The sequence below is a fragment of the Manacus candei genome, unplaced genomic scaffold, assembly GCF_025592945.1.
Source record: "Manacus candei isolate 608988 ecotype Guabito, Panama unplaced genomic scaffold, ASM2559294v1 h1tg000014l, whole genome shotgun sequence".
Lineage (NCBI taxonomy): Eukaryota > Metazoa > Chordata > Aves > Passeriformes > Pipridae > Manacus > Manacus candei.
Window position 1 is genome coordinate 4176664 of NW_026138062.1, and position 27233 is coordinate 4203896.

Here is a 27233-nt window from a genome sequence, read left to right on the forward strand (position 1 = left end):
AGAGCTGTCAGCCCCTGCCCCAGCGACACTGCAGAAAGGCCAGTCCCCAGCCCTCCACAGCCCTGCCCTGCCCAGCCATGGGCCTCACCGAGCCTCAGCCCATCCCTGCCCACAGGGAGGTGCCCGATGTCTGGGGTTGGGGCTCACCCCGGTGCTCCCCCACCTCAGCTGCTCTGCTCTTGGCTGGATGGTGGGATGGGCCCTGGATGACACCCCTGTTACTCCGGACATTTCCCAAATAGCCATGGCCAACGTGTCATTGTATTTCACCCCACAATCAAAATACTCTCTCATTTTTGTGTTCTCAAGTTGCAGGTACCCTCTATAAGCCTCACAAATACATTGCAAATGGTCTTGGTCTCCTCTTAGTAAATCCATGTATGTTTTAGGAGAGCACTTTTGTCACCAAGCTATATAAGGGAAGAACTTGGCACTAATGTGGGTTAAAGAATACCCACTCCTGCCAAGTGAGGCTGTACCACTCACAGGTAGTAATTAAAGATTAATCAAGCTCTGGAACAAAGTAAGAGTGAAAGAATGACAGGGTGATGGCCCTCCCTTCACAGCATAGAAATCTCGGTTATAGGTCTCATTCCAAGGCCTACTTGTGTATTTTATATTAAACAGATATTAGAGTAAGCAACTAAGATCCACATATTTCTGCACATTTCATACACCCCTCCCCTCATCAACTGAAGAGAAGCTCCAAGACTTTCTTACACAGTTAGCATTTGGTTTGATATAAAATCTACCTTTGCAGCAAGAGATCCTTGGAAGGTATGCTGAACAGACTATGAAGTTGTCATTAGGGCATTTTAAGAGGGGTATGGGGTATGAAACTTCTTGGGCGCAGAAGGGACTGCACTTGAGCATCTTGCTCTCTAAGTGAGTGCTCCAACCATTCACATAACGTGCTCATCGACTTGTACTGCATATTTGCCGCTAGGCCTGACTCATGGAAGCTGTGACTGTCAGACAAGTTTTCAAAGTCCTCTCTTAATTAAGCTTTACCACACTAAAGCCTTGATAAAGCATCTTCCTCTGGCAATGCCTGCTTTAGTAGACCAACAGCAGCAGATCTGCTGAAGCAAAAGTCACTAGTACTGAGGACCGGACATCCACATTTCACATATGTTCAGGTTTTCCTTCAGAGTAGCTCTAACCTGTTCCTCTGGATTGAATGCCCATTACTGACTGGAGCATGCCGAGGTACTCTTAGGACACAAAAAGCTGAAGCACCAAAGCGATTACTTCTTTTCTTAAAGCTGGTGTTTGCAGCGTATGTGCCCACATCAACACTGGCGCAACAGAATTTCATGGTTCAGGAAAGAAAGTTGGTGTCTCAGTAAATCTGTGTGCTTTGGAAAACACAGTGGTGTCTCCCTGGCCAAATGGAACTACTCAATGAAGATGAGGTGTTGTAAATGTGCAGTGATTACCTCCTCTGCTGAATTTCCCAACATAATTTATATTAAATACAAACTGTTTGAAATTTTCCCTGTGGCTACAAAGGCTGCACACCATTTATCATGGAAAAATACAATTCAAAACCCTTACAGGAATAAAATTAGTAGGATCTGATGTAACCTGTAGGTGTAGGAATGATTCTACCTGCACGATACAATACATATATACACTGAAAATTACAACTTTACCTGATATTACTTTGGTTAAGCATACTCTCGGCCTTACCCTCGCACTGGAACATGGTGTCCTCCTGCACACAGTCAGGAAAACACTGATGGAAGACCCACACCTTCTCCCGTTGGAGTTAGCCCTATGCTCTCAGTCCCTAAGGCGCCCCGTCTGGCTCGGCAGAAAGGCGGGATCCTGCAGCCCTCCAGCTCCCCGTCCGGCTCGGCGGGCAGGCGGGATCCTCCCGGCCCATCGCTGCCCTGCCGCGCCGCCGGGGGACTCCCCATCCCGCTGAGGAGTTCGCTGCTCCACAGGTTTAAACGTGTCGTCCTGGGTGACTGCGTGCCTTTAATTTCTTAAGGCAGCCTTTCCAAAGCCTGTAGTAACTTCGCTTGTATTTTACAAAGAGGAAGAAGAAAGGCTGCTTCTTGGTCGGAGAGGCTCGGGACGGGACCGAGACAAAGGACATCCCTCCCGGACACCAACATCTGCCGGGCAGGCTTCAAGGAGCAAGAGTCGGCGAGCAGCGGGGGAGCGCTCGCCTGCCTCGGCCGCCGGTCCCTCCGCAGCCACCGCCCGCGGCCGCGGTGCAGCGGGAGCGGCGCGGGACGGGCCCGGGGGGCGCAGCCCGCTCCCGCCGCGGCATCGCCGGTAACGGCCGGGGCGGGGAGCGGCCGCAGCCCCGCCGGCTCCGAGCCCCGCACCGGGGCGCCGAGCCCCGCGGAGCAGCAGCCCGAGGTAAGCGGAGGGGTCTCCCCTTCTCCCCCACATCCCGGCCGCTGTAGGGTGACGGGAGGGCAGCGCCCGGCGGGGCCTCTCCCCGGGGGCAGGAGGGAGGGGGCGGGGAGGCGGCCGCGCTCCGGAGCGGAGCGGGAGGTTTTGGCAGCAGGCTGGAGCCCGGCTCAGGGCCTCCCGCAGGCCCGGCCTGCTCGGCCACCTCTCAAAGCACCAGGCCCAGGCCTGGCCCGCGGGCACCGCCGGGGGAAGGCGCTGCTTCACCTCGGAGCCGCCCGCCCCGGCGGAGAGGGGTGGCCGGGGGAGCGGTGCCACCCCTGATGGAGGGGAGCCCGCATGGGCGCAGCTCCGAGGATGGACTAAATCTGGCAGAAAGAAAGGGGAAAATGAAATCGAAAAGGGCTGTGTGAGTCCGTACGTACTCTTTTCTACCTCCGTTGAGATACCTGGGCGGCCTGTGCCTTTCCCCAGTTTCGTGATGCACCGCTGCGAGGTCACATTCAGTTAAAGCAGGTTTAGCTGGAGCAGCATGGAACTCTGTGTGGATATTCCTCACTAAATACATTGGTCGAGGAAAATAAGCGTATCCACAGGCTTGGTTTACTTTGCTGGCTTTAAATAGTGTTTTAGGTGTTTGGGTTTGGTTGGTTTTGTTTGGTTTTTTTTTCTTATTAAATCCATGCATCTGTCAATTAAAGGCCCTTATTGCATGTGTGCTTATTCAGGCTCCTTCTGCTTGACACACAAATTGGTAGTTTGCAAAATTCACATTTTCTATGTAAAGAAATTTCTCCTATGTCAAATAGGTGGAGCATATGTTAGGCTCAGATCTTTAGGAGTTAGATTTCATTATGTGCAACTTAACAGTTCCCTTGACTAGAAAAAATATTCAAATACATATTTTCAAAGTGTTTTAATGAATTTGAGGCATGCACATTTTGGACTGTAGTCAGTATTTGAGCTTTTTTTTTTTAATGTAGCTGCTTAGAAACAGAAATGTATTTCTACAGTAAATGGAAGTATGTGGTATATTAGGAATAGCTCTGAAGAAGATTAACAGTGTATATTCTTACTTAAGGACTTAGAGCAGTGCAAAGTTCAGATCCATATTTGATACATATAAAAAATGTTAAATAGATTTCTTTGAAGGTAGAAATTTGCTGGAGACCCTTTTCATGAAAAAGGAGGTGACAAAAATGTCATCCTTGCAGGAGAAGACTTAATGTTGCAAACACCACACAATATCTTTCTAAATTTAAAACAATGAATGGAACTGGACTTCAGGTATTGCAGTAAAGTATGGCCAGTAGCCTTAAGGTTAAAGGTCCAAAAACAAGTTGTAGTGCCACAGTATTTTGGAGCATTACCTTCCAGGGTGGCTTGAGCCAACAAGCAGGACGGTTTGCTGTCCTAAGTTCATGTTATTAACTTCTCTGTTCATATTTCTGATACATTGAAATTCATTTTGTAAATTAATGTAACCTTGTGTTGAGCCTAGATGTATTATTGGAAAGGTTGATTTCAAACTTTTTATAAAAGTGGGGAAAACGGAAGGGTGTAACTTTTCAATAACAGAAGAGAGGTCTTCATGGTTCTCTGTGGATATGGAAAGAAAGGAATCTCCTCCGTATTTTCTTTTGTGTGGGGAGTGGATGTGGGTGTGAAGAATGGGGGAGACTGATAAAAGTTGGACCCTGAGTGTCGGACTCTCCCTGCGACTGATCTGAGTCTTTTGGTACTGGCTGGGTTAGGTTTTTGTTAGCTGAGCGCTGAAGGAAATGCTTGGGTCTGTGCTGTGAACCAGAAGGTGTGTCCTGTGGTTGTGGTTTTGGGATGCACACTGGGTGTGCTGACTACAAGGAAGACACTTCTGCTGCGTGTGTTCAGTAACAGAGCCCCATTCCTCCCTGTCAGAGCATGAGTCTGCTATGTTGCAGTTTCCTTCGGGAGGAATAGGTATGCACGGCCTGCTCACCTCTTGACACCGAACCAGAATGTAGTCAGTGAGTATGGAGAGCAGAGCTCATGGGGACCACCACAGTCCCAGGGGTTACCCTGACCGTGAGTTGGCTGTATATACTTGCATGCATCCAACAGAGCATAACCAGACAGTCAAAAGAGGTGATTATCACTCTATTTTTAGCATTAGTGCAGCCTCAGGTGGAGTGCTGTGTGCAGTTCTAGGCCCCACCATTTAGAAGGATGTGAGGTCCTTGAATGTGTCCGGGACAGGGCAGCAAAGCTGGTTTAAGGGCTGGAAGCCAGTCCTGTGAGGAGTGGCTGAAGACTCTGGGCTTGTCCAGTTTTGAGAAAAGGAGGCTGAGGAGTGACCTCATTGCTCTTTACAGCTTCCTTTGGAGGGGAGTGAAGAGTGATCAATTCTCCCTGGGATCCAGTGATAGGATGTGCGGGAATGGTTCAGAGATGTGCTGGGGAGGTTGAGAATGGACACTAGGGCCCAGGAGATGTTGAGGGTTCGTGGCATGCCCATCCGCCCCCTGCCAATCTTGAAAGGTGGGAAAAAATATTGGGTGTTCATGTCATGGCCCATGACACTATTCCATGGAAAACTCCCCGCCCCAGGGGAGGTGCAAAAGCATTCTGGAAGTATATATCAACTGGTAACTTCTTTGGGGGTTTGGCTTTTTTCTTCTCCCCCACCGCCAGCAAATCACTTTTAGGACTATCAAGTTCCATTGCTGGATCCAGTGGGCCGTGACTATATACATTTTTCCACTCTCATCTTTTCTTTTTCCTTACTCTCCTTTACCCTTATCCTGTCTTTCTCTTTCTCACCTTTATGCATTTTCACCAAAGGTTATCTTTATGCCATATTATTATAGGTGATAGATATAGATGATAACACCCAAAATGCTAACATACCTGTTTATCTTTGAAACAAAATTGTTCTAAAATAAACCCTACATATATATGTTTTCAAACACCGATTATTCAGTGTCATTTCACTCTAATCCACCCCAAGGGATTTATTAATAAGAACCTGGGTTATCCTCCCCTTTTCTGGGGTGGGTCGTAACAAATGCCCTTGAAGAACATGCTTTAACTTTTGGTCTGCCCTGAAGTGTCAGGCAATTGGACTAGACGATGATCATAGGTCTCTTCCAACTGAAATAACTTTTCCTTTTTCTTTTCCTGTTGTTTGTCTGCTATGATGGGGGAATTAAATGAGGCCAGGTGTATTTTGTTGCATCAATTCATATATGTGGGAAAAGTTTTTTGGCACAAAAACCAACATAAAAACCTACATAAAACTAAGAGCTGGTAAGTTGTGAGGGTCCTTGTATTAGTACCTATAACAACATTGTTTTTGTCAGGAGAGCACAGCCATGCAACAGGTTGTCTGGAAAGATCATAGACTGTTTGTTCATCTTAAATGCCACAGGTGATGTGAACTAGTGTCCGGCAGAAATTTGGACTGGATGATGATCACTAGAGGTCCCTTGAGAACATCTCTGTGAGTCTATGATGCATGATGTAGAGGAACCTATGGCATGATGGTATGATCAGATATATATTGTGTGAATGTTCTTTGAGAGGTATTTATCTAGGAATGACCGGGAGGATGAGAAACTAAAGTGTGTGTGGAAGGGACTGAAAAGTTAGGGAGGTATAAACGTGGAACATGGTGGTAAGGCAGAGGTAGGATAGGTGACTGAAATATTAAGAAATGGTAACAGAAAGAGCAGGCTTTTGGAGACGAGTGGTGAGGATGAGTGAGGGGACAGGGTAATTTTGTATAATAGAGAAGAAGGATGGTTCTGCTTGGGAACACTATTTGAAGCAACTAAGCAGGAGCGATGGGAATGCTGAACTGGGGAGTACTGGGAATTGTGGTGGGACAGGGATATAAGCAGCAGTTGTTGGTTGCCTTGAAGGAAAGTATTTGGGCGTAAATGGTGAAGTAGGTGATGTATGCAAGCCATGAGGTGCTTCATGGGGCTGAAGTGTTTGGAATCAGTAGAGTGAGGCAGGAATGGCAGGCTGTAGGGTTATATGGTTTTAAGATATGGTCTGGTATGTAGTGATACCAGGCAGAGAGAGGCATGTTGGTGTGATGAGTGAGGAGAGCATGTGGTAGTGGCATGCAAAGGCGGTGTGACTGTGCTAGGTGAGGAAGGCGTTTGAAAGAACTTGGCAGGAGGTTGGTGTGTGGGCATTGGGAGGGCTATGGAGTTGCACTGGAGAGATTGCATGGAGCTACCAGCTGAGGCATGTGAGGGTACAGCAGCATGAAGCAGATGAATAGAGAAATGGTATATGTACGTATGCTGATGGTGCAGAAGCGATGGGTATCATCACATCTGGGAGACAGAGGAGTAGACAAGGCTGGAGAAGGGCATAGGACAGCAGAGGGATAGGGGACTGTAATGTTATGGTGGAGTGAGAAAGGTTTGAGTCAGGAACAGCATGGAGGAGGCACAGGGTGTTGGGTGGGGAGGCACCTTGATGCAATGAAATGTGTCTGTAGGGTGATATGTATAGATTTCACAGAAGTGAAGGGAATGTGGAGAGAGAAAGCATACGCTGTGTAGCTGTGTTAAGGGTGCACATGGGTAACAGCTTAGCCGAGGATGTTTGTTGGTGCGAGTAGCGTGTGAAGATGGTCAAGGATGCACTGGTGCGAGCGTACGGTCCGCGGTGCAGGACGAGCACTGGGACCCGCGGGAGAGAGGAGGTGGCTGCTGAGCGGGGGCACTGCCAGGAGGCTGGGGAGGGGCCGGGGGAGGAGGATGCAGGGAGGGGGAAGGGGACGGGATTTGTGCGGAGCACGGAGCCGAAGGGCCGGGGGGGGAGCGGTGTCACATCCCGGCGTCACTGCAGCCTCTCCCGCAGGCCGGGGCTGCCATAGCGACACGGAGGACGCCGGCGCCGAGCGGAGCCCGAGGGACGGAGCGCGGACATGGTGAGCGCCGGGGCGGGCGGCGGGGCGGGGGTGCCGGCCCGGGCTGATCCGTGTCTCTCTCCGCAGCCCTTCTCCCAGCGCACATACCACCCTCCGGCCGCGGGGCCCGGCGCGGCGCCGGCGGCGTTCCCGGCGTTCCAGTTCCGCGCGCGGCACGAGGCCCCGGACTGGCGGCGGCTCAGCGCCGTGGACGTGGAGCGGGTGTCGCGGGAGGGGGACGTGGCGGCCCTGCAGGTGCACCTGGAGCACGTCACCTTCTGCAGCGCCGAGCGGGAGCGCTGCCCGCACTGCCAGGGCCCCGCCGACCCGCTGCTGCTGAAACTGCTGCGCCTGGCGCAGCTCTGCACCGAGTACCTGCTGCACTCCCAGGAATACCTCAGCGCCCAGCTCGGCAGCCTGGAGGAGGCCCTGCGAGAGGCACAAGCCCAGCGCGACCAGCTGGGCAAGGAAGTGGCCCAGCGCTTGCAGGAGATCCAGGGGCTCAAGGAAGAGTGCCGGCGGAGGAAGAAGATGATCAGCACCCAGCAGATGATGCTGGAGGCCCGAGCCAACTACCACCAGGTGAGAGGAGAGGTCCTGGTGGCCCAGTCACCCCCACCTTGCCAACTCTGAGCCTGCTGGGACGAGTGGCAGAGTGGTCCTGCTCTGCTGGGGTGCAGTCACTTGCTGGGTGAAAGACTGGAGCTTCCAGGACCAGTGACCTTACAAAAGGAAATAAGTGGCTTGCACTTGTTTCTCATCCACGTTTCACAGGTGTTTGGCTGGTATCACAGACATTTGCAATAGATCATCTTTAACAAATCCTCTTTTTACTAAGAAGTGCTCTTTATTCTTGGATTCACTTTTGGTGCATCTCAAGCATCAGATACACACACTAGCAAAACCTGTGATAAAGGTGTTACTGACATCTCTTGCTGTTTTTCCTTGTCTGTCAGCTGCATGGTCAGAAAACACACAGGGCAAGTACATCAGAACTGATGCTAAGCAGTAATGTACTGTCTGTGAGCAGTCACTTTCTTGCACTGATGTTCTCCAGGCACAAAGTTTCTGCTTGTGTGTGACTCAGAGGTGACTTAGGCACGATGGTAAAGAGCTCCAGTGACATAGCTCATCCCTGATTCCACAACAATCTGTGTTGTAGACAACAATCTGTTCCTTAAGTGCCTCCCATAAGAGCCTTAGTACATTGCTGTTCTGTCAGTGTCATGGCACTTTGGTTTTTTGGGAGGGATTTTTGTCTTGTGGGTGTAATAGTTCAGTTTAAATATTTTTCAGCTTTAGCATTTTCCAGCAGATTTCAGGAAAGCAAATTACAGCTTCAAATGTAGTCTGAAGTCTAAAGAGTACACTGGACACAGACTTGACATGATTTCAGGCTAGCTCTTTGTGTCTGTGTGTTTAAAGTTATAGGCAAAGTTTAATTTTGTAAGACCTCAGCTAAGTTGGATCAAGTGTTTCTCTAAGGGAAAAGATACCTTATGCCCCAAGAGTAGAACTATGAATATGGTAAGGTTCATGGGAACCTTGTCTCCACACATTTGAGTGTTAGTCTTAAGGACAAGCTGCTGATGTGGTATTATTTTAAAAAACCTTTATACAACTTACAGAGCAGTTTGTCCTGTGTTGCAAAACAAAACTGATTGCATGCATCGTTTATATGTAAACTGAAATAATTCCCATACTGTGATTGCCAAATATCATCAAGTGTTCCTGAAATATTTGTAGTATGTCTCTGTGGAAGCTGAAGAACATGGTAGTGAACTTGTCTCATCACTTATCTTCTGTTCAGTGAGTTTGCAGTAAAGAAGAGATGGAAACCTATTTCCCATTTGTAATATTAATTTCATATAAAGTAAACTTCTGCCCTGCTCTACCCCCCACACACTTTCTTTCCCTTCTGTTAGTAATTTCTTGTCTCTAGAACTTATTTAGGTTCACTTAGGAAAAGTGAGTTTAGGGAGTGATTGAATACTTGAAGTTCCTACAGTGTTTTCAGGATTCTGAGTGTGAATGCCAGACCTAAACTAAATTCTTCCTGGTGTTCGTAAATGCAGGGTAACGGTGTGATCAGTGAACAATAGTTGTGTAATATTTATCTGCGCCTTGATCTTGGCCGATCTGCAGTGCCAGATAATAGGGATTTTACTGGTGTTCCTGAGAGGATAGTTCAGATTCCATCCCCTCAAAGTCTTGGATGTTTTGCAAATAAGCCTGTAAATAGTTACTGTCCTTTTTTAGTGGAGGTGCACTTTATAGTTTATGTAACTGTGCTTTGGAATTCAGATGTAATGCCTTTAATCTACCACCAATATAAGTTTAACCATGAAATACTACTATAAAATGGTACCAGTACCTACAAGTCATAAATTTAAGACTTGTTGGTCAATACCTTGATCTGAGTAATACAAATTTAATTTTAAATAACATTTTTCACTTTTTTGATATTTTGCTAAGAAATCTTATATTCACATGTACAACATAGGCATAAAGTGCACATTGTGGCTAACACTGTAAAAAGTAGTTACAAGAAAAGTGTTGCATTATTCAAAACTTAAATATTCCCTGTGTTAATCCTGATTCCTGCAGTAAAAGCTTTCTTTCACTGCCAGCAAGTCAAACTGACATAAGTTTTTGGTTGAATGGATAACATTATTTCACAGTCAATTTCATTCCATAAATCATGTGCAATCTGTTACACTGTAAGCTCCCTCTTGGCTGGCAGTAAGGCTGCCATACTATATCACTTCACTTGGGTTTTACATTAGGACTTGTTTGCATTTGTCCAACAAAATTTGTCTTAATTATTCATGGCTTTAGTGTTTGCTGAAGGATGTATTTTATAGGATACCTGATTACCAGTAGAAGCAATTTAAATATTATGTGAAATCTGGGAATTTCACAGAATCACAAAATCGCTTAGTTTGGAAAAGACCTCTGAGATCCTCAAGTCCAGTCTTTGTCTGATCAACACTTGTCAACTAGACTATAGCACAAAGTGTGATGTCCACTCATTTCTTGAACACCTACAGGGATGATGGCTCCACCACCTCCCTGGGCAGTCCATTCCAATATTTAACAACCCTTTTCATGAAGAAATTCTTCCTAATGTCCAACCTAAACCTCTCCTGGCACAACCTGAGTATAAATCCTCTCTCTGTCCTGTCTCTAGTTGCCTGGGAGAAGAGGTCGACCCCCACCTGGCTACGACCTCCTTTCAGGTAGTTGTGTAGAATGGTAAGGTCTCCCCTGGGCCTCTTTTTCTCCAGGCTAAACAACACCAGCTCCCTCAGCTGCTTCTCATAGGACTTATCCCTCAGACCCTTCACCAGCTCCATTGCCCTTCTTTGGACTCGCTCCAACACCTCAATGTCTTTCTTGTAGTGAGGGACCCAGAACTGAACACAGGATTCAAAGTGTGGCCTCACCAGTGCCAAGTACAAGGGGATAATCGCTGCCCTGGTCCTGCTGGCTACACTATTTCTGATACAAGCCAGGATACCATTGGCCTTCTTGGCCACCTGGGCACACTGCTGGCTCATGTTCAGCAGCTGTCAACCAGCACTTCCAGGTCATTCTCCGCTGAGCAGTTTTCCAACCACTCTTCCCGCAGCCTGTAGCGCTGTGTGAGGTTGTTGTGACCCAAGGGCAGGACTCAGCACTTGGTCTTGTTGAACCTCATGCAGTTGGCCTCAGCTCATTGATCCATCCTATCCAGATGCCTCTGCAGGGATCCTACCCTCCATCAGATCAACATTCTCTCCAAATTTGGTGTTGTCTGTGAATTTACTGAGAGTGCACTCGATCCCCTCATCCACGTCAATAGTCAAGATAATAAACAGGACTGGCCCCAATACTGAGCACTGGGGAACACCAGTAGTGACCGGATTCCATCCTGTTCATAGAAGGAGATCAGGTTGGTCAGGCAGGGCCTGCCTTTCCTAAACTCATGCTGTGTGGGCCTGATCCCTTGGTCATTTGTGTCGTGTGATTGTACTCAGGATGATCTGTGCCGTAACCTTGCCAGGCACTGAGGTCAGACTAACAGGCTTATGGTTCCCTGGATCCTTCTTCTAGCATTGATACTTTGAAAAAAGGTATGAGATAGAGGTAATGAACACACTTACCTAAAGTGATGAGGAGCCCTCATTCATAGTCTTAACAAGTATGTTACAAAGTTTGTAGATGTATCTTCTGTCCTTATACTACCCATCTATTCTTAATATTCTGAACATTAGTAGAAAGCATTTTGAAGGTGAACAAAAAAGATATTTTAAAAAGAGTAGGATGCAAATTTGACTTAAAATTTAATTTCAAAACTAGTAAGTAAATTATAGAAACAGTAATTGAAATAGCTTTGTGCTTCAGAAGGATGCTAGGTAGCATCCTAATGTAGCTACATACCTTTTCTTACAAAATTGTGTACCATTACCTTCCCTTCATTGAAATGTCTGAGTTTTTTACATATCTATGGTCCTTTGAGTATTGCCATTCTACAACTCATTTATGTATACTCAAACCCATCTTTAGTGATTTTTTTCCAGCTAGATGGTGGTCTACTTTGTTGTATTACAGGAATCTTAAGAACACCTGAGCTGCTCGTTGGCTGATGTCTGCGTATTTTGCTGAATAGAATCTTACTTTTTCCTTATAGTTTATAGGGTTTATATCTGAATTTGAACTTGCTTGGCCAGAGTCTTTTTTGTTCAGAGTTTGTACAGTGCCTAGCACAATGAGATTCTTGCTCATGACCATCACTATAAGACTTCAGATAGCACTTAATATACTGATAACTTTACAGAAATTGGGCACCATGGGAGTTTTAGTCCTTGTTCTTATGATATGGAATTTATTAAAGTTACCTTCTTTTGACATATGGACAATGTAATGATGTGTTAGAAACCTTAACCACTATATTTTACTATGTTACTAATATGTTTTTAACGCCTTTTTTTTTAGTGTCAGTTTTGTGAAAAGGCTTTTATGACCTACTCCTTTTTACAAAGTCACATTCAAAGGCGTCATCCGGGAGAGTCTGAGATAGGTATGTACTTTAATGTTGCCAAAAAAATTAAGAGAAGTAGTTCAGAAAAGTATAAATATAGTGAGGATGTGCAGTCCATGATTTTTTGTAACTTGGAAGAATAATTTTCAGTTTTCATTTTTAGGTGGCAGCTCACAGTTTGTATGAATGCAAGCAACATTGATGGACAAATTGTACTGGGCAACATGTTTCAGTCTCTGGAAAATAATTTAATTTGAAAACAATGCTCTCAAAGTTTCATTCATCTCTAAATTCTTTAGGCTGCATGCTTGTGATTTATTGCTAAGGACTAACAATGGCATTGATTAGAAATCAACTAGGAAGCATTTGGGAGGAGAAAAAGTGTGAAGAACCTAGAGAGGTCTGAACTGTAGCTTAGGCAAATAAACCAGCAGCAACAGGAGAGGGGTCTGAGTAAGCACCTGAGGAAGCGTGAATATATTGGAAGAAGAAAGCAGCTCTTGTGCACCTTACACTTGATAAAAACAACAGTGGAAAATGCTGCAGAAATAGCTGAAGTAATTGTCATATAAAAGGATTAGCCTTGAAATGACTCTATGAGGGAAATATCCAATGCAGTTATTTTTGAAATAATATTCTGCATTGGGCTCAGATTCCCAGATGATGGGCTAGTAAATCCTTGGTAAATTGATAAGATTGAAGATTGTTATGATTTTTGCATATTTTAACATTTTTTGTTACAGTGATATTCCCCCAACTCTTTCCACATAAATAATTAGTTGTATTCCAAGTGGGCTCCTTACAAAAGTTATTTAGAATAAATTAAACCTAGCAGAATTGAATAACTGAGATTCACTTTGTCCTTCGTACATCCTTTTTATTGAGCCTGTGTTGCTTAGATTCCTTTTAAATTAGATTATAGAATACTTTTTCATGTCAATATTTCATAAACTATTTCACATGTCAGTAGTACAAGTATTTGAGGATAAGTTAGCAGTCCAGAGAACATAAGTAGTTAACATAAGTGGTTTAAACATAAGTAGTTAAAAACATCTTTGAAGAATGATGCTAGTGGGAGGGAAAATGGTCCAGTGAAGTTACACATCATGAAGATATTACTGAAACACCAGAAATATATTTACAGTAATTATCACAGTTCCAGAAATGGCAACAAAGCTTTTTAAAATCTGTGTTTCTTTTGAACAGAACAGAAGAGGAAAGCAAACACTGAAAAATTGCAGGATGAGATTGAAAAACTGAAGGAGCAGTTGAAGCTCACCAAGTCCCAGTTAGAATCTGAACAACAGGCTGATATTGTCAGGTTGTCTAAGGTAATGTGTACTAACATATGTGAGTGTTGCAAAAGAATTAGTATGTTGGACTGTGTTCGCTCATTTTGTAACTGGACTGGAACAAAAATGTATCTTGCCTGTCAAGCAGTGATGATGTTTGGGCATTGAACTATTGCCCTCCCTTGCCTCCCACAATTTTGACCATTGAATTCCTCCTTACTTTTGTTTTAAACATATTTTAAATTAATACTTTAGACAGCACTTCCGTTAGCACTTGCCAGTTCAAAACATGTGTGGCCCGTTATTGAAGCAGATAAAATTGCCTTACTATGGTGAAATATAAGCTGGTTTTGACATGATGATATTTTGTGATTATTACATGTTTCTTAGAAATTACTGTGATTTTACATGTGACTTTACAAACTGAGTAGAATTTATTCTTTGCTGTAAAGAACTTTACTGTCCAACAAAGATGTAAAGCAGCTCAAGGAAGAGAGACTCAGAAAAAACAAAGCAATCTAGAAGTTGCATGTTGGTCTTTAAATCCTTAGGATTTGGCTGACCAGAAAGCAAAAGCAGAAAGTAGTCTTAGCTTTCTTAGCTATAGTAGTCTTGCTATTGTGAATAAAACAGAATGAGTTGAAAGCAGTAATTAGCTGTTTGTTGTCACGTACAACACTTTGTTTTGGATGGTACTGAATCTTGTGGGTATGCTTACTGGCTCCTAAAGAGAAAAAAATAGGTAACTTAAAGATTCTTCTAAAGCTTGATAATTTCAGATCATCTCACAGTTTTCATTTCTCTTTAAGTAAACACAATCAGATAATTTACTATAGAAATAGCTAGCAGTGACATTTATTTGAGAAAGGGGCTTTTTGCTTCAGTTTGAGAAGCAAGTTCTTATCATAAGAGACAAGATACATCTCATGATTGAGTTAAATGCTCATCTTTGCGTTTCAGTTTGCCCTCTATCGTGTTCAAAAACAGTGTTTTGTGGTTGTTAGCATAACCTGTGAGAACCTCAAAATTTCTGAATAGCTTTTCTAATGGAGCTTGAGGACCTTCAAACATGAAACCAACCATTACATTTTGAAAGAAACAATCAGAGGGCTGGAGCACCTCTCATATGAAGGCAGGCTGAGAGACTTGGGGTTGTTTATCCTGGAGAATAGAAGGAGAGACCTTAAAGCAGCCTTCCAGTACCTAAAGGAGGTCTGTACAGGAAAGCTGGAAAGGGACTTTTCATCAGGATGTGTAGTGATAGGACAAGGGGAAATGTCTTTAAAGTGGGAGTAGGTTTAGATTAGATATTAGGAAGAAATTCTTTACTATGAGGGTGGTGAGACAGTGGAACAGACTGCCTAGAAAAGTTGTAGATGCGCCATCCCTGGAAATGTTCCAAGGCCAGGTTGGATGGGGTCTTGAGCAACCTGGTCTTGTGAAAGGTGTTCCTGCCCAGTGAGGGTTGGAACTAAATGATCTTTAAGGTCGCTTTCAACCCAAACCATTCTATGATTCTGAATTAAAACAGAATAAACAAAACAGGGCTGTCATTACATTATGAAACCTATGTTCAGTTTTGGTCCCCGCTATACAAAAAAAGATGTGGACAGACTGGAAAGATGCAGAGAATGGCCACAGAGGTGATCAGAGGACTGGAAAGCTGGTCATGTGGAGAAAGGCTGAAAGAACTAGATGTGTTTAGCCTTTAGAAAGGAAGGTTTAACGGAGATGTTATTACCACTTTCCAGTATTTGAACAATGGTTACAAGGGAGATGGAGACTCCTATTTCAAGGAGTCCCATGGAAAGATGAGTGGTAATGGGTACAAGTTACTCCTGTGGAGATTCTGATTTGACATGAGTGCAATTTTTTCCCAGTGAGAACAATCAACCATTGGAATAATCTCCTCAGAGAAGTGCTGGATTTCCCAACATTAAACACTTTTCAAGTTCCAGCTGCACAGGGTGCTGAGCCATCTTGTCTAGACTGTGTTGTTGCCAAAAAAGGCTGGACCAGATAATCCTTGAGGTCCCTTTCAACCTAGTATTCTATGACTGATGATTGTTTTCTTCCTTGTTTTCATAGGAAACCCTGATCTTCTGTAAAACATGCAGTGTTTCTTTGCCTGAACATAGCTTCAGATTCTTCTTTCTTCAGTTCTCCTGTTCCCCCTTTCTTGGGACTGTTCAACTTCCTTTTTTGTGTGTTTTTTTTTCCATTTTCAAAAGTACTGAAGGAACAAATCAAAAGCTGGTAGAATTTCACTTCCAAGCACAAGTCCTGTTAGATTAATGGGCCATGGCCCTATGTGGACATGGGCAAGGTATTCTACTCATTCATTCTGTGCCTAACTTTTGAGAAATACATCCATAACATATTTCTACTGCCCCTGAAGCATTGTTTTGTTTATGAGAGGGAACTTGGAGTATTCATAACAGTGCATTGTAGATTTTTTGGTGCCTTAGGGGCCTGTTTCGAAGTCAGTTGTCTTAGCTGAGACTCCTAACTGCAAAAGGACTATGTGAAATGTCCTGAAGCTACAGTCTGCACTGTTACACAACAAGAAGCTTTCAAAACTTCTCTGTTTTTCTAGGATGTCAGGGAAGATAGAAATGTGAGGTGTGACTGGTTACAGTTTGTCTGCCATGACTGACATCCACTGTCAATTCAGGTGTCATGTTACTGTCTTTTGATTAAAAGAGCAGAAAATCTATCTCGTGTGGGTTTCTTTAGGACAACTAGTACTGGAGGGGAATTTGTATAAAAATTGCCATACTTCTTATTTTTGGTTCCTTCTACTCCTTTGAGGTGAAAGGATACAGAAGGTCCCATTCAGTGATTGCATATTTATAGTTGGAGAACAAATTCAGAGTGAATACTGTGATGGAGAGATGTAGGTGTTTCCTAAAAACTGTGTATATCCTGGGCAGTGAAATGCAGGACTTTAAACAAGTTGAGAACTGTATAAAAATGCGTCACTAGGTAAATGGAATGTTGAAGTAATTTGACAGATAAAGTGGGGTCAATGTGCATGGGAAAAAAATAATTCTAACTTCATCTACAAAATGATGGGTTGTGATACACAGTCCTATGGAAATGTTAGCCCAGCAGTTAGTAGCAGCCAACAAAGAAAATCAAATATTACCATTTATTCTGGAAAATCACTGTGCAAGCCACAGCCTAAATACAGTGTGTGAGTCTAGTCCCTTCATCTCAAAAAAGGATAGGCTAGAACTATAAAAGTTGAGGAGATGGGCTACGAAGAAGATCATTCAGTAATTAAAATGACTGAGCATGCTGAGAGCTGTCAGTCTGAAAAAGAGACAGCAGCTTGATGAAGATGGAGGGTGAGATACTGATACCTCTATGTCATGAGTTACATAGGGTGAATAACAGTCCATCATTCACTCTGTTTTCCAGTTCAGGACTTAATCAAATGAACCTAGCAGGAGCCAGATTCAAACAACAACATGAAAAGTACTTGGCTCTTCATGCAGCTTGTGGAGCTCATTGGCAAAAGATGTTGCAGTTGCTAAAAGCTGATACAGCCACAAGGGAGGACGGGGAAAGTTTATGAGAGAAATGTATTGAAGGTTACTAAGTTATTGAAGTTTACAAAACTGTATCAGGCTGAATAAATCCTCTGAGCTGAAAACAGTTGGCAGCTCGGAGACTATGAAGGAGATCGTACATGTTTCCTTGCCCCAATATTAACCTTTCCTATCTATGCACTTAAGGCCTCTGTGAGAAACAGGATGCTGAACAAGGTGGATCTTTGATATGACCAAGTAAGGCCATTTGTGTTTTATTCAGTGGAAAATAAACTACCAAAACTTTCTTGAAGCATACTTGTTTTGCTAGCAAAATGCATAGTTTGCAACCTTAGAATTCTTCAGAAACTGGGTTTTTTTATGTTTTTTGATGTCACAGTATTGGCCATCGAAAGTGACTGCTTCCCACACGTAGTTTGGGTGCTTGAATTCATGTTGCATGTGAGGAAAAATAACAAATAATGTTTTTTAAAAAATTTCAGGAATGTGAACAGCAAAAATCAAAAGAAGAAGAAATTCTACAGTCATTTCATAAATGGAAAGAGGAGGAAAGAGAGAGATTGGCTCATGAAATAGAAAAAATGAAAGAGATGTTTATGAAAGAGCTTAAGGAGTTATATTCAAAAAATTCAACCTTAGAAAATGTAAGCAATTTAAATTTTTTGACATTTTAACCTTACAATAGATGGCAGTGAACTTCACAGATTTGAAATGCGATGTGCTCATTGCCAAGTTCTTCTACAAAACTCTAAAATAATGATTGAATGATAGCCATAGTTGTATCTTTGTATACTGGTACTTTATTAACGTAATTTCAGTTCTTCTTTTTTTTTTTAATAGCTTAGTTTTGACAAATGAATGATGCCTTCAGCAACTAAGGCAGTTTTTCTTTACTCCTCAACCTTTGAATGCCTCTTTATAGATTAGTAGATATTGTTATGATTGCTGTCTGTTAGGTATCTTTATGTTAATGTTCTTATAATTGGCATAGAGGAGACTAACCTCTGCATTATAGTCCCAACAGTAGAATTCATGTGTTTTCAATATATGCTTAGGAAATGCTCACTAGAAAGAGAATCATGAAAGTATGGGTGAGTAGGAAAACAAATACACTCGGCATTACCAGAGCAGCTTATATTTTATAGCTGTTGGGTCCAGTGTACTTTTATAAGTCATATTTATCTGAGATGTAGATATTAATAATTACATGAAATTTGGTAAATGCTGAACTCATGAGAAATGGGAAAAGTATCCAATGCAATCTCTGTTTAAAGTAAATTTTGTATTCTTCCACCCTCCTTTTAGCAACTGTTAGAATTACAAAAGTCCAATATGCAACAAAAATCCAATTTAGGAACACTGAAAGACAGCCATGATTTTGCAGAGGAGAAACCTCAGAGTCCCCAGGATCATCACAAAGTGGTTAAACTTCTGGATGAACAGGTAACATTGTAACTTAATGTGCTTTTGACAGACTACTTGTGTTCTTTTTATTTTTTGTACATCTGTTGAGTAGGATTTGAAATCCCTAAGTAAAATTTTCATTCTTCTCAATGGCAAAAATAGCTGGTTCTAAAGATGTAATACTATTTAATACTATAATGTCAATCAAGGATTTATTTTCCTTATCCTTTATAAATAAAGTAACTGTTATTTATTTGTTTGTTGATATTCTCTTATTCTTTATGATTATCTATATCTAGCTTTACCAAGTATGGTTGCACTTCAGTTCCAGAAGGCTTTAATAAAGCATTTATATCTGCTGGTCTGTGAGGCCTCTTACTGAAAAATAGGAATATTCCATTTCCCAAGATGGAAAAAAAGTTAAGAAACTTTCTGACAGGATTTGTCAACCTAGGGTTTTTTTGGTTTTGGGTTTTTTTGACACATGCATTTTATATTTCATGGCTTCTGGGATGTGAAGGTCTTTGAGTACATCTGGTATCATCCATAAGTTTAATCACTTCTGCTCAAAGATGGGGAAAACTTAGTTTTACTTTTTTTTTTTTTCCTCAAAGAAGATTTGTTTCACTCTAAAACTCATATATTAATATTGATTTTTTACCATTGTTACTGTGTTTCAAACCACCACAGTTACACAAAATTCATTGTTAATGAGTGCTTGAAATGACATTATTTGGGGGGGAAGTCCCCCTCTTACTGTTAATACACTTAACTCTTAATACACAGAGTTGTATCAAAATGCTTGTGTATTTCTCACTCACGGTGACTGCTTATAAAAATCAACCAGAAAATACATAGTTTTTAAAGTTCTTGGTAAGAAAACCACACTCAGATGTATAAAACCTGCTGATGATTGTTTCAGGCCTTAAATACTAGACTACTCAAATTTCAGATCATCAGTAATAATCTTTTTGGTATTTATGCTTTATTTAGGAAAAAAGCTGCATATATTGAACTAAATGGTAATGTGTAATTAACAAGAAATAAAGCTACATACAACAAACAAAATGTTAATATGTTCTTAATAGGAATTAATATTGATTTCCTCTGTGCAGGAAAGAAAGTGGACATCTAGAATGCAAACCCTTCATCATGACCATGAGACAGAAAAATCCCTGGTAAGAGGCACAGCAAACCACTTACACTAAAAGGAGATATTTTTCTTATTTTCTTACTCTTTCAGTAGTTCTTGATATACTATAGTACATCTGTTAGATATCAAGAGTTCATAGGAGGGTATTTATTATCTCTGTGTTTCTGTTACGGTAGGATCTTGATCTTTCAGTTAAGGCCAGGGTTGAAATGGAATTTATCATTTCGGAATCTGACAGAAATCTGAAACTGTATCTCTCTTTGGAAGAGCTTACAGCTGTGAGTGCTGTATTATACAGTGTTTTCAGTGTTAAGTGGATAGGCAGGATAGTTGACATATGACTTGCCAACACGTAGTTTTCATCCACCCTGCTGCTACCACGGACCTATGGCATATGTCTCAGTCTTTTTTTTCTTGTTTCTGTCACTTCTCTAATGCTTTTTCTGTTGGAGCTTTCTAACACAGAATCTGTTCAGCTTTTCCAGGAAAAAATACCATGGCATTTTATTTTGCTTCGGTTTATATATTTGACTATACAAAGCTTTATTCCTCAGATTTTTTTTAATGTCTGCATTTATTTTTAATCTCTTTGCTGCTTTATTTCTCTTGCTTCTCTTCCTTTCATTTTCCTTTCATCTACGTGACCATATAAGAATTGAGCAGATCATAATAGTCTGGCCAATGCTTCTCCTCCTCTGGCAAGAAAACAGTGGGGAGGAACCATGGAACATTCCCCAAAAAGGATGTAGTTAATGATACACCCACATACAATGCAAGAATAGAATAAGGGAGAAGTAATGTAAGTATTACTTTTGGGATGGTGCACCTAAATACTGATTCCGTTCTTTCACATTCAGAGTTAATATATTAGGTTTATTATGCCCATTCACATCTCAGCTCCTAAAAATATCACTATTTGACACGATTTACAACTAAAACATTTTTATAGAATTGTGTGCTTTTTCCTGCAATCTCACTTTGAAGCAATGTCAGCTATGTGTTTGTATGTTCTTTTCTTTGTATTGAGATTTAGATAGTCTTCCTTGTGTAAATAAAAAGTGATCCAGACAACTCTTTTGTAATACGTGCAAGTCCCAGTGAAATCACAGGAGACATTAAGTTTTTGCTGAAAAAAATGTTAAAAATAACTAGGCATGACACTTTCTTGTTTAAACTTCATAGCATTAAAATATTTTCTGTAATATTAAGAGGAACTCACTTTTGTTCTGATTGCTTTCTAGCTACTGTCACAGATTGAGACACTTAAATCATCAGCGAGAGAAGACCTGAATAAAAATAACACCTTTTACAAGAGGAAGATAGAAGAATTGGAGCAGAGGCTTCAGCAGCAGAATGATCTGGTTATTACTCAGAAGAAGCAGGTCTGTTTTGTGAAGCACTCTATTTTTCAGAGAGCTCAGGATACAGAGAAACATTTTACTATCGTTTGGTCTTTGACGTATCTCTGGTTGCATATTTAATATTCACAGTTTGTAATAGTACTGCTGTAGTGTTTTGGAAATTACGTTGATAAATTTTGCAACTCTATTGTTGATAAATAAGAATAGATCTGGAAAAGGGACACAGGAATGTGAATCAGGAGTTAAAACACGTTTAATAAACCAAATAGAGAAGGCTGAGAGGTGACCTCATCGCAGTACAGTTTCCTCAAGGGGGGGCAGTGGAGAGGCAGGTGCTGTTCTCTCTGGTGACTGGTGATGAGGAAATGGAATGATGCTATTAGGCATATTGTCTAAGTTTTAGGTAGTCCTGGAAGGAGCAGGGAATTGGACTTGTTCCTTATGGGTCCCATCCAGCCTGAGATAGTCTATGATTTTATGTTTGGAAATGAATTATTTTTTCTTCAAATAAGCGCTTGTTGAAACGTAACTATAGATTTTTTGGGGTGATTGATGGGTGAAGGTCTGGATGGTCTGGAGTGTAGACTTTGGCATGATTATGTGGCCTTTACAACCTATTCTTCTGTTAGATGGTGCATTCTTTACAGATCAACATCTGATTTTACACCTTTTTCTTGAGTTTAATGTTAAACCTATATGTAAGTGCTTAAGGGATGGAAAAACAAATAAAGCTTTTACATCTCCACCTTAACAAATTTGATAGCTGGAGCAACAGAGGACTTAATCCTGGATGAATTTCTTGAAGTAAAGTGACCTTTTAAAAGATAGCAGTATGACCACAAATGTATAATGGGTTGAGAGGGGTCCAAGTTCAGTGTTTGTGAAGTAAAGCTGTGAAAGCCTACATTTTAATTCCTGGAAACGGGATGGGCTTGAGAATTAGCTAATGCTTTTGTAGAATCCAAACTGAATGGGCAATGAATTGAAGCATTACTGGCTATAACCAAATTGATAAATAGAAGAGGACTGGGGTCCAATATCTTGTGCCACCTCTAGCTGATATTGACTATGTGTGTGTATGGTTTGGGTTTTACTTCTGTTTGGGGAATTGGAGTGCAGAATATTGTTTTAATGATGCAGGATTCACAAGTTTACTGTATTCCGTAGATGGAATTACAGCCAGCATGTTTCCCCTGTGCTCTCAGTTCAGTGCTTGTCTTGGGGTGTCAAATAGACAAAACTGTAAAGCAGAAAGGAGAACTGTTCATGCATTTAAAATCAATGTGTAATTAAACATTCCATTCATTAAGCACGAGTGAAATACATGTTGGGCAGTAGAAGAGAGTTCCATGGAAGTAGTATTTCTCTCCCCGAATCATAACCAATAATTTCTGTTATGGAATAGTACTCAAACTAGGTATTTTATGCTACATGTTCATTCTAGGTGTTGATCCTTGACATTTATAGCAATTTGTGTATCTATGTTTTCTCTTTTAGATAAAAGAATTGTCCACAAGAACAGCTCCAAGCATTAAAACATACGATGGTAAGTACATACTGTAAGAAAAAACAAAGTTTGTTTCTGATTTCTGCAACTTGGCTGAAACAAATGTCACAATTCATTAAAAAATAGAGACATCAACACTGTTTTACAGGGTACCTACCTGTTTCCATGCCATGACTTACAAAGATCATGTTTTCTAGCTGTAAGGACTTCTGATGTACAAAGTTGATCACTTGAGTAGTGAAGAAATGTAAAGTAGGGCAACTTTATTTTTATTGTGTAAAAACTTTCGGCTTTGCATTATGAAGTGTAATTTTAATTGGGTTTTTTCTCCATGCTTTACTGTCCTTAGGTTGCAGAACTCAGAAAAGGGAAAATACTGAAAGACTAGACAAAACTGAATAACTTGTCAGTTAAGACACAGATGTTCCAAGAATTTTAGGAACTCTGATATTTTTGTCTGTGCAATGGTTTAACATCTGAAGTCCACTACAAATAGCTAAACCTGATAATAGCGTTTTAGGATGTTGTCCTGCACCACAAACACCCGTATAGTTGCTGCTGCAGTTGCAGTGACTTAAGTAAGTTTATTGCAATAGATAATGGCAGCTGAATTAATTCTAATCCCAGTTTGGAAACCGTCTTGCTGTATTAGCAAGGCATTGGCTTGAACTGAGTCACACAGCAGGGAGTAGTTTTAGTTTGAGGAGAGCATAGTAATGGTATGGCCATGTGGCTTTTCCTCTGGACCTGGTTGTACTCAGCCACGCTGAAGAACAGATGAGTATAAATCCGTGGCACACAAGTGAATTTGCTCCTAGACCCAAAGCTAATCTGAAGAATGTAGGATTGAAGTGATCATTCACTACAAGGCTACACTCTGTACATGATACAGGTAGGGTTTGCATTTACTGATGTGAAGTGTGGATGCCACAGATCCTCTCTGGGAAATACAAGCCTCAGTCAGGCTTGTCTTGACTAAGTAGGTTTGGGCCAAGGCTTCTTCCCTGTGATGCAAAGACAGCATATGGATGTGACCAAAGAGATGATCACGTTCTAGTTCAGTGATGATTTAGTTACTAGTTTCTTTTCCTGATTCTAGAAGTGTTAAAAATGTTAAGCATATATAGAGATGTACTTTAATGTTGTGAACGACTGGTTTTTACTTGTAAATTATTTAGGGGTTTTTTTTCCCCATTAAAGCCAGAAGTTATCTAATTTATAAATATGATTGAATATTGCTACATTTAAGAATCTATATTTGTCTGTTACTGTTTACAATAATAGAAACCCATTATTTTTTACTATTATACTATTTTAGTGAACACTACCGTAGAGCGCCTTGAAGAACCTAAACCAAGTCTACCAGTTAACATGCATGGTAAGTTTTTTTGATAGGTCCAGATCCACTACTTCCAAATCTAACACTCTCTTTTCAGATGTGTTGCTTGTCAAATCATAGCTCTAACAGTAGTTATATTGAAAGAAAATAATTTGAATTGCTTTGCAGTATGTCCGTGTTGAGAATTCCTATGACGTAATTAAAAGGATGCACTATTGTAAAGAATAAATGAAAAGCAAATGAAAATAATTTGAGAATATTTCCTAGCATGCATGTAATATCGAAGCATATTAAGGTATATGAAACTTACTGCCAAAAAAATGTATGTTTTCTTATGGAAAATATGCTTATCTGATATATACATATACTGGATAGGTATATGCATCTACTGGAATTTGCATAGGGAAATGTGGAGACGTTTGTTTAGAAGTCTTGAAATACTGTATTTTCCATGTAATTTCAAATGGCAAGGAGTAAAAATACAGAAGAAATAATCAAAACAGACAGTTATCCTGTCCAAGTTCTTCCAGAGTATATCTGTGCTTACATGTAGGTCATTATTTAGGTATTTTGTCATGCTTGTTATACTTGTGACACTGTAGTATCATTTAGAAGGGGGAGAAGGGATTTACATTTACATTGTTTTGTACTTTGTGAAAATAGTTTTCTTTTTTTAATCAGCATGCAAAGTAATGGAGAGTATTGTTAGTATAACAATATTCTGCATTCAGTTAATTCTTTATTTTCGTTTTAAGTAGAAAAGTAATGAAGAATCTTGGGCAAATAAAATGTTTAAAAATAGTTCATTAATTTGAATTATAATTAAATAACAGGTTTTCTTATTATTTCTCTTAGTTTTAAAACCAATGTCAAAGAGACACTAAATGAAATTTGTCTATGAAAAATGTAGAGAATTTTTCGTTTTCGACAAAAACAAAAAGTTCTGAAAAGGCATATGAGGAGAATGGGAAGTATATATCAAGCTTTCAATAACTTGATGAGGAATGAAAAACTGATGTAGTGCTGATTTCAAAATACTTGTTGTGACAAGAATTACTAAGCAAAGGAAAATAGATTATATTATTGCTAATAATTATATGGTAACATTATTTGAATAATACAGAGATTCCTTTTTAAGCTATGCAAGGTTAGTAGTTCATTGCTTGAAGCTTTTTAAGTTAAACTATATAGATGAAATGTTGTGTGGAGAAAAGTAATGATATATTAAGTATAGAGAATTAGTAAAAGCATTTTAAACAATCTAATTCTTTGTCATTCAAACCAGCCTCATTGCACCAACATAGTAGTGCTGATTCTCTTTAAGAGATCTCACAGCAAGTAGCTTAGTTATTGCCCTGAATTTAAGAAACAAGTTTTATGAAGATGGTTACTGCTGAGAACTTACCCACCAAGCTTATCAAGCATTACTTTCTTAGTGCATTTACTTTCATTTGTACTAAGGACAAAAACAGTCCTGTGAACATTAATATTTTCTGTACTCTGACAATTTAAATCAGCTCATTCAAATCTTTCATGATTTCTTGCTGCTCCAAATATGAAGTTTGTGACATCTTGTGAAACTTCTCAAGATAGAAAATGCTGTTCCTGCCATTGATATGCAAAAGATTCAATATCAGTTTATTATGAAACCTCAAAGAAGGTGTTCCTTTCAGATTCCTTTGCTGATTATTATTTTATTTATCTCTGCAGGTTTCTCTCTCTGTCCCTTTTCTCCCCTTCTGGATTTTCCTTAAACTTGCCTTACCTAATTTCTGGATGTAAAGGTTAGCAGAAGTTATAGTGTCTTTCCCAAAATTTTCAGGGCACCTCAAGGAGTTGAGATTGACTTACATACTGAATTAAGATTGCTGCATTTCATGCTCTCATGAAAATGAAACCATTTCCTGGCAACTTCTATAGATAAATTTCTTTAGCACAGGTCATCTTGGAAATCACAAGAGCTGTACTTTTCCTACCAAACAATTGCCTTCATATGGAATATCTTCCTTCTTTTTTTTCCTGTTTGAAAGAAAATAAATTCTGGAAAAGGCTCTGTGATGAACTTCAGTACACTTTTCAAAGCTACTCCAAAGCTTTTTGCATGCTAATATTTGTTCTGAACATCTTCAATCTGTGGTATGAAAAGATACCCAGATGAGATATCTTAGGTGTAAAGTAGTAGAATAGCTGTGCTAGCCTGGTGTTTTTGTGTTAATGTTCCTGATTTCTTGTGAGAGCTAGTAGAGTGCCTTGAATGCCATCCTGGCAGACCATTCTTCTGTCCATTTCTGAGCTAGTTGTAGGTTTTGTGCAAATGTCACTTAGGTCTTATTTTCAAAGATTACTTCGGTCTCACAAAAAGTCAACAGATTAATAATGATTAATTTTTTAAAATAATATTTTTAAATTAGGCTTTGGCTCCTATATTACTCTTGAAATGTTGGTACTTGTTCAATAGGTCAATATTAGGTGGAATTGAAGACAGTAGTTAAAAAAGCAAAGCTATTAATGAGATTGTCCATTAAAACCTATGTCTTAGTCTTCAAACATGGTGTGGACCAAGGCCTAGCTATCACCAGGGACATAGCTGAAGCATCTGAGGAAAATTTAGTCAAAGTACTTACTCTTCCTAGACAGTAAACAGAGAAAAGGAGCACCTTCAGAGTTTGGTTCAGCTGAACTAGTATCTGAATTGCTCTTTGAAGTTGCCTGTGTCTCTTCGATGTCTGTAGAAGGAGTCTGAGATGACTAGGCTCCTAACTTAGAGGCCTCAGGTAAGTGTAAGAAATTTATTATATTTCAGAATATTGATTTAAAATTAATATTTATGCTGCTTATATGCAGTATATGGTTTCCCATTGATTAGTTAGGAGAAAAATACATGAAGTGCACTAATTAAAAATGACGGGCCAAATTACAGGTCTCACAGATTAAGTCTGGCGGCTCTTTGGATGTGAAATTTGAGTATAAATTAAAGGAGTATACAGTGAGTATAGCCATGGCTTACATTCCTTACATCTTTAAAAAGAGAAGTAATTTATAACAAATTTTACATTATATCCAGGGATTTCATATTGCAAGTGCAAAGTGCTTACTGTAGATGACACTACACCATAGATAATTGTAATACTTCTGTTGAGACTAAAAGTTCTTCAGCATTTCATATGTCAGCATAAATAGACGGGATTTCTCCTTTAAATGTTGGCCAGAAGACTGCTTTTCCAATAGTAGTGCCAGAATATTGGGGTTTTTTTAAACAAGTAGATAAGAACAGACACATAATGTATGATATGCATGAAATATACACAACCTGAATTCTTCATTATT

General features: G+C 40.6%; 1 protein-coding gene across 4 annotated transcripts in view; it reads left to right on the forward strand.

The window, feature by feature from the left end:
• The first annotated feature begins 2001 nt into the window (after positions 1-2001).
• Positions 2002-27233, forward strand: part of DZIP1 (DAZ interacting zinc finger protein 1) — a 43290-nt gene continuing 18058 nt past the window's right edge. Inside the window, exons 1-12 of one of the 4 annotated variants that reach the window (XM_051780601.1) lie at positions 2002-2373; positions 5774-5845; positions 7225-7294; positions 7361-7855; positions 12251-12335; positions 13503-13627; positions 17625-17786; positions 18448-18585; positions 19662-19724; positions 20941-21081; positions 22558-22606; positions 23886-23945. In XM_051780601.1, the coding sequence (XP_051636561.1) occupies positions 7292-7294; positions 7361-7855; positions 12251-12335; positions 13503-13627; positions 17625-17786; positions 18448-18585; positions 19662-19724; positions 20941-21081; positions 22558-22606; positions 23886-23945 (1321 nt within the window). In that variant the 5' untranslated portion in view covers positions 2002-2373; positions 5774-5845; positions 7225-7291. Of the gene's footprint in view, positions 2374-2767; positions 2785-5773; positions 5846-5872; positions 5889-7224; positions 7295-7360; positions 7856-12250; positions 12336-13502; positions 13628-17624; positions 17787-18447; positions 18586-19661; positions 19725-20940; positions 21082-22557; positions 22607-23885; positions 23946-27233 lie in introns of those variants that run through there. The other 3 variants (XM_051780604.1, XM_051780602.1, XM_051780603.1) reach the window with 3 other exon arrangements.